An 18,679-nucleotide genomic window follows, 5' to 3' on the forward strand; every position below is an offset into this window, starting at 1 on the left:
ATTAAGCACATGAAACAAGACATAATTCAAATGAGAGTGTAATTAATATATTTTTCTTTAGAGGAAAAAGCCAGGTGCCTGAAACAATGCAATACATATATCTGCCCATCTCAGATATATCAATGCATATCATCCTGGGGTCACCACGGAACAGAGTTCGGGAGGGAAGCTTCAGAAAAATCAAGCTCAATCCTACAGTTGGGATGGAGGTGTGACTTTCCATCAACTCCTATCTTACTTAGTGTTATACCAGAATTCCACTAGAAGAACTGGGACTTGAAGCCAGGTCTTTCGCTACCAGTTCAGAGCAGGTTTTGCGGCACCACGCTGCCACCTTATCTCGATCACCGTCAGTCACCTTAAACCAAATTTGTCTTAAACCAAATCCCTGGGAATCTGTCCACATTTTTTCCTACATAACTTTTTAATGGAACCTACTGCACACTCTCTGCAACAAATACCAATTAGCACATACACACAGTCATATTATCAATCTTAGAGGTAAAGCCTGCTCAGTCACACTAGTGAGGTTATTCAACATACAAGCATGAAATACTCAAATTAGCTTTCTCACAGAAGGAAAAAGCTAAGGTGGCCCTTTTAACCTCTCCTATGAGTCATTCATTAATATATTCACATATATACTAAGAACTTATTATATGCCATGCACTGGAGAATTCAGTGGTGATCAAGTCCTTGTTCTTATGGAGCTTACTTTATATTCCAGCAATAAAGAACAACACAAACCAGTAAGCATATAAATTAAGATTTTCAGGTAGTGACAGAGACCATTAAAAAAATGACATTATAGGGCTTCCCTGGTGGCGCAGTGGTTGAGAGTCCGCCTGCCAATGCAGGGGACACGGGTTCGTGTCCTGGTCCGGGAAGATCCCACATGCCGCGGAGCGGCTGGGCCCGTGAGCCATGGCCGCTGAGCCTGTGCATCCGGAGCCTGTGCTCCGCAACGGGAGAGGCCACAACAGTGAGAGGCCCGCGTACCGCAAAAAAAAAAATGACATTATAGTCAGTGATGGGGGTGGGTACAATTTTAGATGGGGTGCTCTATGAGTAATGGAGCTGAGACCCAAGTGTCATGAAATGCCAGCCTTGTAAACTCTGAGGGCAGAGCATTCCAGGCTGAGGAAATAGCAAATGCCTCACAGAGCTCAGTATGAGAGGAACATAAGGCAGGCCAGTAGGCTGGAGTATAGTAAACAGGAGGAAGAGTAGTTCAAGATACAACAGGGTGGTGGGTTGGCCGAAATCATGCAGAGCCTTGTAGGACCTGGTAAAGAATGTAGACTTAAGACTAAATGCAACAGGAAGCCACTAGTGTTTCAAACAGGAAAGTGATATGATCCCACGTTATGTTTTCAAAAGTTCCCCAGACTATTGTCTAGAGAATGGATTGTGGGGGAAGAGAGCAGAAGCAGAGACAATTAGATGGTCACAGTAGCCCAGAGAAGGTCTACGACGACTGCAGTGGCAGCAGAGAAAGCAAGAAATGCAGGATTTGGAGTACATTTTGGAGGTAGTTTTTGGCCCAGGCACCTGGGGGTATAGGAGTACCATTACTGAGATTGGGAAGACCAGAAAAAGAAGAGATTAGGAGTTGGGGGGGGTGGGGAGGGAGGTGGTGTGATGAGGGTTGGGGTAATGAGGCACGGAATTGAGAATTTTGATTCAGCCAAGTTACATTTGGTATGTCTATTAAGACATTCAAGTGGATGCCAAAAAGGCAATAGTGAACCAAAGCAAAGTTCTCTTGGATGCTTTCTCTACCCACCTATGGGGACAAACCAGGCTGTATCTGTAGGGAAGGTCTTACTAAGGACACAGGAGGGCTGCTAAACATTTCCTTTTAAAATGTAGAAGCCAGTTTCTCCCCTGGATGAGGTTCACTGCATCATCCACCTGTTTCAGAGTCTAATATCACAAGGCAAGAATAACCTGGTACTGACTATTAGGATTTAGGCCTTTAGTTAATCCTAAAGGATCTGGACTTTTGATTGCAAGAGATTCCTGCACGCAACATAACTCTACATATCACTACCAGTTATTCAGGGTCCTAGGAACATCAGTGTTGAAAGGGAACTAGAGATCACCAGGCAGAAGACCCTCATTCTACTTATGAAGAAACTAAAATGCATAGATGTTGATGAGAAACTGACACCTTATACATTCCTAACAAAGTACAAAGGATATTCTGTATTCCTTCAGTTCTTTCAGTTCTTCTTCTCTTCGCTGCTTTTCTATTAGTTCCTGCTGCCGAGAAACCTCATCAAGGAAGTTGGTCTCATCTTCGTCTAAGCCTCTTACCATGTTTTCTGAGGAAATAATTAAACAAGGAACACTTAACAGGCTAAAGGAAAAATATAGTCAAATAAGAATTTTCCTTGTCCTATTTTTAAATAAATAGCAGATACTTCAGGGGATTAGAAGAAAGAATTTGTAAACACCAAAGCTTTTGGATAGATAACATGACATAAAATCAAGGCATCTCTCCCATTACTAGATATTAGCATAAATTAAAATGGGTATCTTGAGTTCTAAACAAAAATGTTCAATGTGGTCTAGATGGTAGAAAGTTGTCTCTTTTACACCAAATGAGCATCTACAGACAATTTTATCTAAAGATAATCAAGACAATTTCATGGCTGGTTAGTAAAAGTGTTCACAGGGCAAAAGTGCACCAAAAAGGCCCTGCAGAGTCCCTTGGACACTGTGTTTTCTGAAGCTTACTGAATTTGAACTGTTCTTCATACTCCTGCTGCTTCCTATCTTTCTGTTCCTGCAGCCTTTCATATAGAGACCGAGGGTCATAAACCTCCTCTGGGCATTCTGAAAGAAAGGGAGGGGAAAAATACATACTTTAGAATCCTTTCATATTATTTTGGAATCACAAAGGATTTTAAAGATAAAGTCAAGTCTCTGCATGATCTGAGGGCAAAGATAACACAAAAATAGTACAAAGTCCACAGCTTCCCTTTGGACCTCAGAGAGGGGCCAGCAGTTCTCAAAGCCAACTATCAATGTTAATAGGGCCCATGGCTTGAGACAGTTAACTGGATGAGGGATCCACCCAAACCCTGCATGGTAGCAGCATTCTCAGCTGTTCAGATCCTGGATCCACCTGAATAGATGGAATAGACTAGCAGAATCTCCTGGAAGACAGTGTCGCAGAGTGGAAAGGGCAAAGATGTGAGGACCCTGGTTCTGCTCCCAGCTATGGAGGCCTTACATAGCTCCCTTGAGCCTCATTTTCTCTACTCTAAAGCGAAGACATTAATACCCACTTTGCAGGGTTGTAAGGATTAAAGGTCTACAAGCCTCTATACCTTCTGGATCTTCAGGTTTTCGAACTTTCTCCCATTCTTCTTGCCTCCTTTTGCGCCGTTCATCTAATTCTGCCTCAGACACAAACCTCTTTTTGATAACAAGGTTACCATCATCCCCTCCATCCATAATGGAACAATCAGTCTACAAAAAAAACCAAAAAACAAAAAACCATTTCGAGTGAGAACTGCAATTAAAATTCTAAAGAGAAACAAGAAGATTGAGCTCTGTCTCCCCCAGCAATAGACTACCTCAAAACTCCTTTCAACCTTGAATTGAGAAATCCTCAAGCAGTTTAATTTACAGGTCATTGATGAAAGCACATGATTACATTTTCCTAATGTATCAAGTAGTTTTATCAACATCTATGTTATCTACAAACTCAGCAGAGGACCTGGAATAATTCTCATGATATGCCACAGTAAATCTTACATTCCAGATTTGTCTCTGTCCCTCTAATATAGACAAATTGGCCTCCTGGGCACCCTGACATTGTTCCTTCTCGAAATTCCTGTTTCAGGGATATTACACCACCTTGATTCACCTGTTTTTATTTCCAAGTAGATTCCAAAAGGAGAAACTCGGATATTCAAGGAGCCTTAGAGATGAGTCTAGTCCGTTCAGCAGAGAAGTGATATGCCTAGAGGCACACAGACCACAAGTGGAGAAAGTAAGACTAGAAGAACCCAGATCTCCCCACTTCAGGTTCCATGTCCTCTGTACTCTACTAAAATGACTCCTCTTTCATCTCTTCCTGACCTTCCTCCCTGTAAACTCCAAATCTGCCCCACTTAAGATTCTATCCTCCATCCTTCTTTTTTCTCATTCCCACAATGACCTCAACCATTTTACGCACTTTAGGCCCAGAGAAGTTAGGTCACTTGTCTAAGGTGATAAAGGTGGTGAATGGTGGAGCTGAGAATCAAATCCAGGCCTGAGAGCAAAAATTCATACTCTTACCCACTTCACCATACCCCTTCCCAGAAACCAGGGATCCTCCTGGAGAAGAAGGACATGTCAATTTCAGCTTTCTTCCTACATCAAATTCCAGTGCTGAGAATGTTCATGAAACATTTTTCTCTAGTAAAGACGAAAATGGAAACTGAGAAAATAAATCCAAACATGCAGAACAAAAGAATAGTCTCCGCCTAAATCCTACTGTTGAAGTTTAGTTCAACGAAACAATGAGAAAAATTTTTAAATTTACTAGAAAGAAAACCAAATCAATTGACAGAAGCTGTTGTTCCCACCTAAAGCCCACAACCTGGACACTTTTGATTTAGCATTACTTAGCATTTGATTTAGCATTACAGACAGAATTGTTCTGTCTCTGTGACCATGCCAAAAATTCCTCAAGTTCTGCATAATGACCTCTTATGGAACAAGAGCCAACATTTTCTTAAATCTCTCTGGCAGAGGAAACATCAACTATGTAGAACTCTAATGGATGGGAGAGACATATTGGGCCCTCAATGTCCCCTCTCTTAGCTGTAGCTCTCCTTTCTCACCCTAAATTGGCTGTCCTCTCACCCTTATTTCCTGGTAAATAATTCAGAGTGCAACAGGTCCTTATAGTCCACCTCAAACAATTCTCCATCTGACAGCAGAACCCACCATCCATACCCAGGAGATTTTCATCCAACCCATACTTTAAAACTGTACTCCCTTCCAGGCAGCTGACTCTCTCTGAGCAGATCTGACTGGTAGGATAGTTCTTCCTTAAACTGAACTGAAATCTGTCTCCCTATAAATTCCACACACAGGTTCAATCCACTGGGACTACACAAAAGGAGCCAAATCCCTTTTTCAACATGACAATGCTGCAGTTGTTTGAAGACAACTCCCATTTTCCTCCTAATTTGTCGCTTTTCTAAGTCAAACATTTCTAGTTCCTTTAATCTTATAAAATAGAGAAAAAAGTGTCTCAAAGCAGTGAACTTAACGAATTGCATATGATTTAAACCTGGTAAATAAATTTTAGGATATGGTAACGCAACTGGTATGCCATTAAATGCATCTCTTCACTCTCGTTACACTTAAAAAATGAAAATATTAATACTGAAAGAACTCTTCTAAAAGGCCAAAATAAAAACCTAGAATCTTACATGCTTCAATCTAAATAAGAATTCAGACTCTTAAGATTATTCTTATAATGTAAAATTAAGGAAGTAAAACCATTTAATTTTCATAGCCTGTTGACTTTTTGGAAAAAGAAGAACCTACGTTCACTTAACTTTAACAAAGATCCCTGAAACTCAAGGGACAGAGCCTTTAGGATACATGTAAACAAGCCTTTAGGATACATGTAAACAAGGGTTTGGATTTGAAATGGAAACTCTAGAAAAATAAGAATCTTCCCAACATTTATCAATTACTTTTGGGAAAAGACAAATTTATGGGATTCCAAGACATTCTTACTCTCCTTTTCATCAATCTTTTTCTCAAAAGTGTTAGAATTCGGGACTTCCCTGGTGGCGCAGTGGTTAAGAATCCGCCTGCCAAGGCAGGGGACACGGGTCCGATCCCTGGTTCCGGAAGATCCCACATGCCATGGAGCAACTAAGTCCGTGTGCCATAACTACTGAGCCCAAATGCCACAACTACTGAAGTCCGCACGCCTAGAGCCCGTGCTCTACAACAAGAGAAGCCACTGCAATGAGAAGCCCGCGCACCTCAACGAAGAGTAGCCCCTACTCACCGCAACTAGAGAAAGCCTGCGCACAGCAACAAAGACCCAACGCAGCCAATAAATAAATAAATAAATAGATTTTTTTAAAAAGTGTTAGAATTCAATTTCTACCCAAAGAGTTTAGCCTGTGCTATTTCCCCATCTTTCATAAATAAGGACAAAATCAAGGATCACCGTTGGCTAATGAAAATGAAAACAAGGCAGAAACACACCAAAAAAAGGAAATTTAAAGACAATGGATTTAGAATTTGACAGAGAAACTCTACTTCTCTCAAAGGGTTGACTTCCTGAGAAAACACTCACACAGTAAAAACTAATCAACACTTGTAAAAAATCTGTTCTTTATTTTGTTTTTTAAATAAATTTATTTAGTTAGTTAGTAGCTTGTGGGCTCCAGAGCACAGGCTCAATAGTTGTGGCGCACAGGCTTAGCTGCTCCGTGGCATGTGGGATCTTCCCAGACCAGGGCTCAAACCGGTGTCCCCTGCATTGGCAGGCAGGTTCTTAACCACTGCGCCACCAGGGAAGTCCAAAACTCTATTCTTTAAAGCTAATATAATCCTGACATTCCCTCATTCCCAAAATAAAACTAGATGGACACACCTAATTATAATAAATTTCTGTGAGTTTAAAAGGGCCAAGACTAAACCATAGACTGCTTTATCCGTCTCTTTCTTCAATTTGCACATCTTCTGTAGGTCCTCATTTCCTGGCACTTCAACTACTGTTGTTCCCTTCTTGCCTTCAATGCCACCAGTGGCCCTCTGGCTAATTAATTTTTATATTAGGAGAGGTTAAAGTACAGAAAATATTCATGAATAAGTGGTCATACTCCTGAGTATTCTGGATAATATTCAGAATATTTCTTCTCCAGAAATATTGTCTTTTCAGAATTCAAAACTTCACTGTCAATAAATATTGCCAAGAAGTCAGCTTAACTTCAAGACACCTTTCACTACAACCTAATCTAATTCAACCAATATATAACAAATACCTTCTGTTGCAGTCTCCTTACAAGAGGTAATGATACAGGTAATGATGAAGACTATAGACTCTGAGATCAAGAGACCTCGGTTCTGCCACTTACAAGTTGTATGATCCTGGACAAGTCACTTAATTCCTCTGAGCCTTAGTTTCCCAATCCACAGATTGCACTCACCAATGGGGATTAAAATAGTACTGCACAACTTATAAAGCTTTTGTGAGGATAACAAGAGAATTCATGTAAAGCACTTAGCACAGTGTTTGGCACCTGCTTAAAAATGCTTTGAAAGGTTTGCCATTACTACAAAGTGCTATGCTAAGCTCTGGTTATGGGAGTGAGAGAAATACTGTCTGCACTCAAGGAGTGCAGGAGAAATAAATCAGTGACATAAACAACCATGATATGTGAAGTGGGAAAGGGACCACAACAGAAATTAGGGAAAATGTACATGTATACGTATTTGGTAATTCTATATTTCCCCTTTACTGTGGTTCTCTCTTTTACTGTTTTATTATTAATTCAATTTAAATAAACTCAACATTGTGCTGAATGCTGAACTGTGTCCAGCACTGTGCCAAATTCTATGGGGTGATAAAGAAAATAAACTTTAAGAGTTAGTACTCTTGCACTAGTTAATACCAATAGTGTATGTAATGAATTACCAAAGTGAACAGTACAGGTAGGAGGCAGTAATGAAGGGCACAAATATGGATCAATCAAGTTTCCCAGGCTGAAAACCTGGGCATATATCTAGACTCCTTTTTCCTTTTTCCCTTACATGCCACCAGTCTCTAAGTTCTGTTATTTCTACCTCATAATGATCTCTTTCTAATTCATCCTCTCCTTTAAGAGTCCTTTCCTTTCTAATCTCTTCTTAGCACAGTGTCTGCCATACATGAAATATAAAGACATACTTATTGAATAAACCAACCATGGAGAGGATTTGAAGAATTTGAGCAGGGAGGAATGCTCTCACATGAATATTCTTAGATACTGTCCAATGTAAATTATAGAAAATGGTAGTCATTAAACAAATATTCACCAAAGCGTCTTTGTCCCATAGGGAATTCTATTCAAACACTATACAACTTGTGCAATAGGAAACACAAGACCAAAGATTACATCACGTTACTATATTAGATAACTGACGTCTTCTTTAAGAATAACTCTTGTGGGACTTCCCTGGTGGTGCAGTGGTTAAGAATCTGCCTGCCGATGCAGGGGACATGGGTTTGGGCCCTTATCTGGGAAGATCCCACATGCCACGGAGCAACTAAGTCCATACACCACAACTACTGAGCCTGCACTCTAGAGCCCACGAGCCACAACTACTGAGCCCACGTGCCACAACTACTGAAGCCCGTGTGCCTAGAGCCCGTGCTCCTCAACAAGAGAAGCCACCACAATGAGAAGCCCGTGCACCGCAAGGAAGAGTAGCCCCTGCTCGTTGCAACTACAGAAAGCCCGTGCGCAGCGATGACGACCCAACGCAGCCAAAAATAAATAAATAATTTATTTTTGAAAAAAAAACAACTCTTGCTACTTTCCTTTAATTTCAACTGACTAAAAAAATGCTCTCATACTAAGCAATAAATATTTCCCACACAAAGCATTTTTCTCTGAAGAGTCCAACATTCACTGACTGTTTATTCTGCATTAGAAAGGTGATGAGTACCCACAACTTACCTTCTTCTGGAAGTAGACAGAGAAACCAGAAATTAAAGTGTCTATTTCAAATTCCTACAGCCTATCTAAATTTTCACAAGTCTCTTATTTTCCTCTTTTGTTTGCTAAAATAATTTAAAACAAAACACAAACAAACAAAAGCCCAGGGGTCCGGGGATCTAATTATAAAAATTCATTTAGGGATGAAGAGGATTTACATTGAGAATGCTTATTTTGTCCTTACTGTGTTTAATTTTAGAAAGAATAAATGCTGCCAACTTTCCTTTACCCACATAGCTTTTCTGCATGGCGACTCAAGTTTAATTATCAAATTAAACATTACATTATTTTTAAAAGGATTATTTAAGTTCTTCAAATAGGGAATTCATGGAAAACCAAAACCATGCCAAAATCACTTTGTCCCAACTTAAAAGTTTCAAACTGATGCAAAGAGTTTTCAAATTTGCTTGACAGCCAAAGAAACAAAGTTCTTATATTTCAAGCTGAAGTAAATGTTAAACACTGCACTACTGTATTTGTACTGGAGACTGTAGTATTTAATTTCCAGGTTGGTGGGACAGAATGGACTCATACATACCATGCTATACAAGTTTTAAAAAACAAAACTTACATTGCTGCTCCCAAAATAATTGCCATTGCTGACCTGAAAATTATTCCATTTAGCTCGTGCCATGATACAAATTAATGAGATCTGGTTTCCTATGGAACTGAATTGTGTGATGGCAGACTACCTAAGTGTTTACATCACTAGCCACCATACCCTCCTAATTTCTAACATTAGATACACTGTACGTGTAAAAATACACCAGGGAGGATCAGATCTCTGTGTTACAGTGTTCTAAGGCTTCCCTTTGGGGAGCAAAAACGATAGGCCTATCCACTTTCTTTCTGTCAGTAAATATATTTAAGTACTGCTCTTCCAACATTTTTATCCTGATGTTCAAGTCACACGGGATTTCAAAATGCAGGACAGCAACTAAAAGGAATTTGCCATCTGGCAAACTCAAAAATATTCCAAATAAAGACTGCTTTCTGGCCAGGAGACACTTCTACCAAGCTACAGCAGTTTAGATCAAGCCAACTTTCCCTGTATTATAAAACTTCAGGGACTTCCCTGGTGGCGCAGTGGTTAAGAATCCGCCTGCCAAGGCAGGGGACACGGTTCTATCCCTGGTCTGGGAAGATCCCACATGCCACGGAGCAACTAAGCCCACGTGCCACAACTACTGAAGCCCGCGTGCCTAAAGCCCGTGCTCTGCAACCAGAGAAGCCACAGCAATGAGAAGCCCACGCACCGCAACCAAGAGTAGCCCCCACTCACGGCAACTAGAGAAAGCCCACAGGCAGCAACGAAGACCCAACTCAGCCAAAAATAAATAAATAAATAAATAAAACTTCAGAGAATGACAACTACTAACAGAGAACACTTTGTCAGCACTTATTATTAGACAAAGTAATCCTTAGTCACTCTTCTAACACTGAGGCTTATTTAACCTACTCCACTAGCAAAGGAGACAAAAGAATCTCAAAATGAGGGTACACCATAAGCAGTGTAATTCATATTTAGAATGTTTACTATAAAGAGCAATTTGAAGTAAACTTCTGGTTGTCTAGGCATCTAAAAAACACATGAAGTTAAAAGTTAAAAAAAAAACCTAAATATACATTTATCTTTCCACAGCACAAGAACAAAATATCATACGTGCATTTACCCTGAATTCATCTATATCCACTGGAAGAAAAAAAGAGAGAACTTAAATATTGGTTCCCTTAGCTGATTCTCAGCTCTGCAATTCATGTGTGCCTCTCAGAGTGTAAACACTTCCCTCACTACGTGTGATTCTAGTATTAGTTATATTTTTTTTACACATTGTGATTCCTAAATGCAAACCAACTACTTCATCTGGGACTCAAAGGAAGAAAAACAGCATCTGTTTCAAAGCCGGAGGAAAATCTGGCCATGCTGGAATTTTGCTGCACTGGTATACCTACATCCAACATGGTGCCTCCCTAAAAGTTTTTCGAGGATAGCTTTGATTACACACTATTTTACGATCTGGGCTAACTCTGGAACCTAACCCGCACTAAATCATACTCCTTCCCACCCCCACCCTCCAGGCTTTATGTATCTCCTAAGGCCAAATTTAAAAAAGAAAAAAAAAGGTTTTACATTACACCAATCATACAAGGCCCACTAACTCCTTCAGCTGTATTTTTGAACTAAATCTTTACAGGGAACCTATTATGTGCAAGGCACAGTGCTAGGTAGTAAACTGGCACTACTTTTTAGCAAGTGAGGAACTTGCACTCAATAAAAGAGAGAAGGTTGGTACATGAGCAATTTAAGGAAGTATAGAATGAGGTTAAATGCTCTCAGAGAATGGAAGTTAGATAAGGAAGACTAGGAAAAAAGCACAGGGGAAGCTTAATTTTGCAGCTATGACACTGCACAGTGAAAAGTGGTGGAAGTTTTACATATATTAAGAAAAATAATCTTTAACTCAAGTTTGCCTGAAATGACATATTTCACACTCTAAAATCAAAATCAAAGGGGGCCTTCATTTCCAGAAATAGTGGGCTAGGTAATTGAGACCAATCCCCTACCTCTATGATTAGTAAAACTGGAAGAATTTTTTAAAATAATTTTTAAACAAATAGAAAAGCTAACAAGATGGTAAAGAACTTGGCCAAAAACCCAAGACAAGGTGAAAACCAGATTAAGTCCAATATTCAAACTGGTTTTCATCCCAAGGATTTCTCTGATCTTGAAAATTGAAAGTTACTGTTTTGGTGCCCTTGCGAAGCAAAACTCAAAAGCAGGGAGCCCACCCAGGGTGTGCAGAGTCTGATAACCAACCACCTCTTTCTCCATCTTAATCTGGTACCCCAAAGAACTACACCATGAAGGTAAAGGTGAACTGGTAAGAAAAAAAGCAAGAATAATGGGTAACAGAAACAGACTCAAAGGAAATTCACATTCCCAAAGGAATTAACACATATAGATTACAAAACAACTATGCTTACCATGTTTAAAGAAATAAAAACCAAGCCTCAAAATTAATAGCAGAGAATAAGAAACTGTAAGACAGTGGCATGGCACATTTGAAAAGAAAAAAAAAATAAAACTTCAGTAACTAAAACATGCAATAACTGAATTTAAGATTGCAACAGATGAGTTTAATAACAGGTTAGAAGTAACCTATGAAAGAATTAATAAAGAAGAAATTATCCAGAATATAGTATAGAAAAATAAAAAGAGAGGCATAAAGAAGAGAGTGAAAAGGTCTATGTTAAATCAATAAAGAAGGAAGATAAACAACGGGGCAGAAGCAATACATGAATATAAAATGGCTGAGAATTTTACAGAACTAATGAAAGACACCAATCCACAAATTAGTAAGTGTAATAAACACCAAACTGAACAAAAACAAATCCATAGTTGCATACATCATAATGAAAATGCAGAAAACCAAAGACAAGGACAAAATAATCTGTAAAACACATCCTATAGTAAAAAGTGACACAGATCATATTTGAGAATTAAGACAAAGCATGTACAAAAGGTGATCAACAGTGAGCACACTGAAATTGTTTAATTTAGCTGCCACGAAGACATAATTACACACAACTGAGTCTATGGCTAAACCATGCACTTAAATTACTTCATTTACCAGATACGTGGTTTTCAATTTCTGAAGCAGCAGCTTGATTCTAACCAAAACAGCAAGATTCTTAGAAGCTAAACACTGTTAACCAAGTAAATGGTATTGACATAATTCTTCCTTTCTTACAACCACGAAGAATTTCTCACCTGAGGCACCAAGACCTCAGGTGAGAAAGATAATTGGGTAGCCTCTGCTTTCAGACCCTTACAAATTGTTAACCTCGAGCTCTATTTGAAAGACTGTACAAGCTGCCTTTACCTCAGCTCAATTGCTTGTTATCAAAAAGGGGCCTACACACTAATTCCTCTCAAGTGTTTCAAAAGCAGTGCCTTCCAAACCATTTAACGGGGTCCTTGTTAACAAAGCAATAAGGCACACAGCTGAATGAATTATCAACAAATCTTACCCAACAGCTGGTACACAATAGGTCATGGGGAATTCTGACCACCAGACCCGCACTTGGCTTCCTGGGTCCCACCCAACACCCCAGTCCGACTATCTAGGGTGGGGTCCGAGAATATGCATTTTAAAAGGGCCGCAGAAGCTCTTGTTTTCTACTAGTTTAAGAACCAGTGCTCTGAACGCGCACTCCCCTTTTCCCGCCATGCGCACTGACATTCACCTGGGCCAGCAACTCTCAAACAAGACGCTTCAACCCGCGCGGTCTTAGTTTCCTAAGTTTTCTGCAAAATGAGCACACCGGTTTGTTTTCCATTAGAAGAAAATGCACTGAGCACATCTACTGGTACATGGTACATAATAAATGTTTCTCCTCCTGCACTGATTCTGTGACTCAATCATTTCCAACCAGGCACCCCCCACATCTCCCGAGTAGCCTGGAGCCGTTCCAAAACGTTTGGGATAGAGCCCGCTCCTCACCTGGAGCCTGGGTGGCCCCACCTGACAGAAAAGGTAGAGGGGAGCCGACTAGAGGCCCAAAGTCCCAGGACCCCTTGAAAGGGTCGGCATCCTCCTCCACAGGACCTGAAGGCATTCTCGCGGGCTCCCTCGGCTTCCCTCAGGCTGGGCCCCGCAAGCCCCAGTCCCCGGTTACTCAGAACACTGGGCGAGAGAGCGGACTGAGGGCAGACCTGGCCCTAAACCTCCCATCAAACGCAGCCCCTCACCTCCGGAGCGAGGAAGCCGGAGCCCAGGTCTCGCTGCCTGGCCAGGGCCCAGGCCGCACTCACCTACCAGCGTGCAGGAGGCGAGACCCCCTCACCTCGGCGGCGCCCACCCCAAAACGCCACCGCAAGGGCCGCTCGCTCTTCAGGAAAAATAAACAGAAAGAAAGTAAAAACAGAAAGAAAGAACGAAAATAGCCTTTGCTTTTATATTTCTTTCGACCCCGCCGAGCTTCCTTTTCCTCACCGCCACAACAGAGCTCCGCCCCCCTTCCGGCAGCGTAACCCAATCCGCACCTCTCCTCCTCCGCAGGAGACAGATGGAAATCCGGTCCTTAGAAAGCTAGCGGGAGAGACTTGATTGGGCCATTCACACGTCAGCAAGGGGATTGGCCAGCTCCCTCCAGGGGGGCGGGCCGAGTGGTGATGTCACGTGGCATGTTACCTGAAAGCTGATTGGCTTTCAGGAAGAGGGATTGCCACCGAGGAAGGGGCGTTTCCTAGGGGACTGAGGGAGGGCCTGGGCGGTACGAAGCGGGGGTGGGCCCAGCACGTAATGGCAGCGCCTTGGCCTCGCGTCCATCTTTACCGCTCTCTCGGACCTGTCACAAAGGAGTTGCGCCGTCGTCGCCGCCGCCTCCTCCCTCGGGTGGGCCCGGGAGCTGGAGAAAGTCAGTGCCGCAGCCCAGTCACGCTGCTCCGGGAAGCCCCTGGGGACGCGGAGCGGGGGGAATCCCAGGGCTGGAGACGTCCGTGAGGGAGGGGAACAGCCGCCCGAGTCTGCGGCGGAGAGACCGGACTGGAGCCGGGGGAGGTTCCGAGAAGGGGCCTGGGAGGGGGTGGCGTTGGGCAGAGCCCAGGAAACAGCCCAGAGGTCCTCCAGCGAGGCCCGTGCTGAAGACGCTCGGAGAGGTTTCTGGAAGAGGGTGTTCCCCCTTTAGGGGGTTCTTGACCGAGGAGGTTGTTGGGGATCGCCTTTCTGAGGAGGCCGCGGCTAAAGGGGCCCAGGTGAGAAGCAGGTAGCTCCTGGGAGGCTGCTGATATTTAGGAGTGCTCCTCAGGGGTGCCCAGGGTGGAGGAGGTAGGTGGGAGGACGCTTGGGGAGGGTTTCCTTTTGTGGAGTTTGAGGTTTAGGTGGCACGAGTGGGAGGTAGACCATAGCCGGGGAAGCTTAGACGTGCCTTAGGGTCAAGAGACGCCTCAGAGAGAGAGGCTAGGAGTTGGGAGCCAGAGCTAGCGGGTTCTACCTCGGAGGCCCCATGTGACAAATGGGTAAGGGCCTGGAGAGAGGGGATTTGCTGCGCGATTCCGGGAAGAGAAGACCCCCATCCATAGGAAAGCCTGGGTGGGGAATAGTGAGAGGGAAGCGGGAATGGCAAGCGTTTTCCTCTCAAACACAGGATTCAGCCGCTTCTGGGTATAGTGCAGGTGGAGTGGGGGAAGTCTGTCCCACCAACACGCCCTGCGTGACTCTAGATCAGGCTTTTGTTCTACCTGCTACCTCAGTTTCCCTGTCTTTGGGGGGCGGAGGTAGAGGCAGAAATAGTCCACTGAGACTCTGGCGTTCTATCCTGTATAGCTGTCTGAATGAGGTTGCTCCCCCTGGAGTGTTGTACTTTGAACTTCTAAAGGTTAGAAGTGTCTATTTAACTGACTGAATAGAGTCCCTTGGTTGTCCAGGCCCCTTACCTACCATCTCCTCCTCCTTAACCTCCTTGGGTCTCTTCTGTAAAATAACACAGTGTGTGAAAGTACTTTACAGACTACAAGCTGTGTGGAAGTAAAGTATTGTGATTCTACCATCGAAGGGGTTGCTGTTGAGAAATGAAAGTGAAGGCACTTTCTAAACTGTAAAGCAGTATGTAGATGTAAGGGATTAGCATTTAATACACTTGTTGATCACCTATGGAGTGCTGGAAGTCATATTGTACCGAAAGCTTCAAGGTTTACAGCTTTGTAGGTCATATAATTTTAAACCCATGATTTCAACCCCTGCTTAGATGGGGGTAGAGGGATTTCCAGTTTTGCTCCCAGAGTTTTAATTTACTTTGAACTTCTGATGGTACTGGCAGAAGATAGCCCTATGATATAATCTTTTCCTTCGGGAGTTTTTTTTTCTGACAGCTGAAATTTTCTTGTAGGTAATTTGATCTCAATATTGTAAACTACCTCCCCTTTCCCCATATATATGTATTTGTGGCCTTTGGATGTCTACAGGTAGTGAATATCATGTTTCCTCCCTCAGTTGTGATTTTATAAATGAGACCTCCTCTTTTTTCCATGAATACTATGCCTTCCTGTAGTAGCCCCAAACTATAGATTATGAGGCGCATTAGCTGTTGCTTTTATATTTCTCTTCCACAGTGGTTTTTTCTACTTTTCACCATATATAGTTTGCATTTCCTGGGGTGACATCTTGCCTTGTAGCTCCCTCTGTGAGGGTATACGTACTGTGCCCATGTCTGACATTTTCCTAATTTTTGTTTAGTTGCATTTGTTAGAGCTAGTTTAACAAATATTTAGTAATTTGTGATTTTTGAAGTTTTTTTTTTAAAAACAAAAAGCCGACTTGAACTTCCTGTTTTTCTAATCTTATGTTCCATGAGTCTTTTTTGAAAAAATCACTGTGGTGATTTTGTGAGCTTTCTGGTTCCCAGGGTACATGTCGTCCAGATCTACTGCTTAAGGTCTGTGTCCTGCTTTTGCTGTTTTCATTATTTCTGTGCTCCATGATTATTTTTACGTTATTGACTGTAGGAAGTGTTCCAGCATACTCTATGTGGACTTTTTCTGCTTTGTCAGCAAAATAACTTTCCAGTTAGTAAATTGGCCAAGAATCAAGAGAAAATAAAAACTTAGCATTTTATGTAGTAGTATGTTATTCTGTAGTGAATAGGGGAAAACAACAACTTTGAAGTATGTTTTGGCAAGAGTATAATAAAAAAAAAATCATTGTGTGTTCCTAAAGTGAATTTATTACAGTCTGTTTCAACTCATGAGCTTAATTCAGTCTATCAGGAATTGCCTATGCTTTTCCTAATAATGAAGTAATTTGTTATAATGAAATGAGAAGTCATTTTGAATTCTTTAAAATACAACTCTCTTGGACAATCTAGTACCCATATAGTTTGAAAATTATTAGGAATTCTTGAGATGGTAATCACTATCACGCTACTGTTTTTTTAAATTAATATTTTTTTTTGGCTGTTGTTGGGTTTTCGTTGCTGCGTGCAGTCTTTTCTCTCTTAATTGCGGCAAGCAGGGGCTACTCTTTGTTGCAGGGTGTGGGCTTCTCATTGAGGTGGCTTCTCTTGCTGTGGAGCACAGGCTCTAGGCACGCGGGCTTCAGTAGTTGTGGCACACGGGCTCTAGAGCACAGGCTCAGTAGTTGTGGCACGCAGGCTTAGTTGCTCCGCGGCATGTGGGATCTTCCCGGACCAGGGATCGAACCTGTGTCCCCTGCATCCGCAGGTGGATTCTTAACCACTGCACCACCAGGGAAGTCTCACTATTACGCTACTTTAAATTGGAAATTTTCTGGTTTGTGGTGGGATTCTTGTAAAGTAGGATGTGACCGTCACAGGGTTGCAAAAGTAAGTGAAAAGTCATTAGGCATCACAGACAGGAACCACGATAGAACAATGGTAATCTATTTCAAAAGAGTTATGGCCGGGGAAGGGTGGGTAGTAAAGTATCTATTTAGCTTCTCTTCAAATATTTGGGCATTTTTCAAGGCATTTACCATTGAATTTGGATAGTTTTTTCCTGGTATGCAAGTTAGAAAATTAAAGAACAGAACAGTTATGAAGTAATAAATGCCGTAACTTGGGCCACCAGCTTAGGAGGAGACTTTCACAACTTTTAGGAATGCAAAAAAGTGAATATGTGCCCTTTGGTTTATCTGTTCAATAAGTTGGCTTTTGATATAGTTTTCTTGCCAACCTTTATGATTAGAAAAAGGTACATATTTGTTATATTTTACTCTCAGTGTCCATTCCAAAAGGGAATGCTTGCTGGTTCAGTATGTAAAAGCATGTTTAACTGTAGATAACTATGATATATACAAGGCTAAATGAGATAAAGTTATCTAATAAATAGTGATAAGCTCTTAGAGAATATTCCCCTTTCTCCCTCCCTAAGCTTTTGAAAACTAAGAATGCACTTGAGACAGCAAAGGATTGATGCACTCCTTAAGTTTGTTAAGGAATGAACCCTGTATGTAGCTTTCTTATTGCTTGAAATTATAGTTTCCAAGCATAATTTCATGTATGTATGTATACATCAAGTAGAAGGTTTTGAAATACCTTACTTGGCAGGTTTATTATTACCTCAGCTTAATGTTTCAGTGTTAGTTTTTTTTTCTTACCCCTTCTACCTCCTGAAGAATTAAGTTTCCTCATCTGTGCTCCTTTAATGCTATGATTCTCAAAGTATGGCTCCTACCTGGCCCCTCTCCTTTTTTTCAATTCTTATTGCTTCATAGTTGTTCATACCTACCTATGCCTAAAGGCTACTTATTAATAACCTGCCAAGTAAATTATTGAGGATTACTAAAACATAATATTCATAAACTAAAACTGGCACAACATTTGAGTTTACTGTTATCTCTAATACCTTTTTCTTCCAGGAAGTACTGTCATGGGAAACTTGGCACCAATGCAAAGCTTCTTACATGTCATATGCAGAATGGGGATTCCTACAATATTCAGGAAGGGATGATGCTTATTTGGGATGCATAATCAGTATTGTCTCAAATTGATCTCGGTTTTTCATCGTGTTTCCTCTTTATTTTTCATTAGAGTTACCGTTAGCTTCATCTTTAGCAATTTAATTTATGGACTTTCAGTTAACCTTTCACTGTTTGGTCAGGGATATTTGTACCAACAATATTTTGGCTTATTTAAGACATGAATGTGTTGCAGTGCAAATATAAATCCTTCATTCCTCTTTTGCTAATGCTGATTTATACAGTCACCTAAAAACTTGCTCCTGTGGAGATACTTGAATGTTACTAAGTTCCTTTTCCACTGGAAGAATGGGGGAGCGAGAGGCCTCCTCCTAGTGAACCTGACACTATATGCATGGGCTTCTGTGGCAGGTGCTATATTATGGGTTGGGCACTCTGTGTTGTCTGTCCTTCATCCCTTTAAGAAGAGCACGAGGGACCTTTTTTCATCTTTGCTCTGTGCCTGGC

General features: G+C 41.5%; 2 protein-coding genes across 5 annotated transcripts in view; one reads left to right on the forward strand and one right to left on the reverse strand.

Moving 5' to 3' along the window:
• The window catches only part of PSME3IP1 (proteasome activator subunit 3 interacting protein 1), a 42,305-nt gene extending 28,543 nt beyond the window's left edge, over positions 1-13,762 (reverse strand). The window contains exons 1-4 of one of the 3 annotated variants that reach the window (XM_059999036.1): positions 13,489-13,762; positions 3,339-3,480; positions 2,743-2,841; positions 2,205-2,327 (exon numbers count right to left, since the gene is read on the reverse strand). In XM_059999036.1, the coding sequence (XP_059855019.1) occupies positions 2,205-2,327; positions 2,743-2,841; positions 3,339-3,465 (349 nt within the window). In that variant the 5' untranslated portion in view covers positions 3,466-3,480; positions 13,489-13,762. Of the gene's footprint in view, positions 1-2,204; positions 2,328-2,742; positions 2,842-3,338; positions 3,481-3,880; positions 3,983-13,488 lie in introns of those variants that run through there. The other 2 variants (XM_059999037.1, XM_059999035.1) reach the window with 2 other exon arrangements.
• Positions 13,763-14,030: 268 nt separating this feature from the next.
• The window catches only part of RSPRY1 (ring finger and SPRY domain containing 1), a 46,772-nt gene continuing 42,123 nt past the window's right edge, over positions 14,031-18,679 (forward strand). The window contains exon 1 of one of the 2 annotated variants that reach the window (XM_059999917.1): positions 14,031-14,156. The gene's annotated coding sequence lies outside the window, so the exon portion shown is untranslated. Of the gene's footprint in view, positions 14,157-14,386; positions 14,494-18,679 lie in introns of those variants that run through there. The other variant, XM_059999916.1, reaches the window with a different exon arrangement.

The sequence above is a fragment of the Delphinus delphis genome, chromosome 20, assembly GCF_949987515.2.
Source record: "Delphinus delphis chromosome 20, mDelDel1.2, whole genome shotgun sequence".
NCBI classification, from domain to species: domain Eukaryota; kingdom Metazoa; phylum Chordata; class Mammalia; order Artiodactyla; family Delphinidae; genus Delphinus; species Delphinus delphis.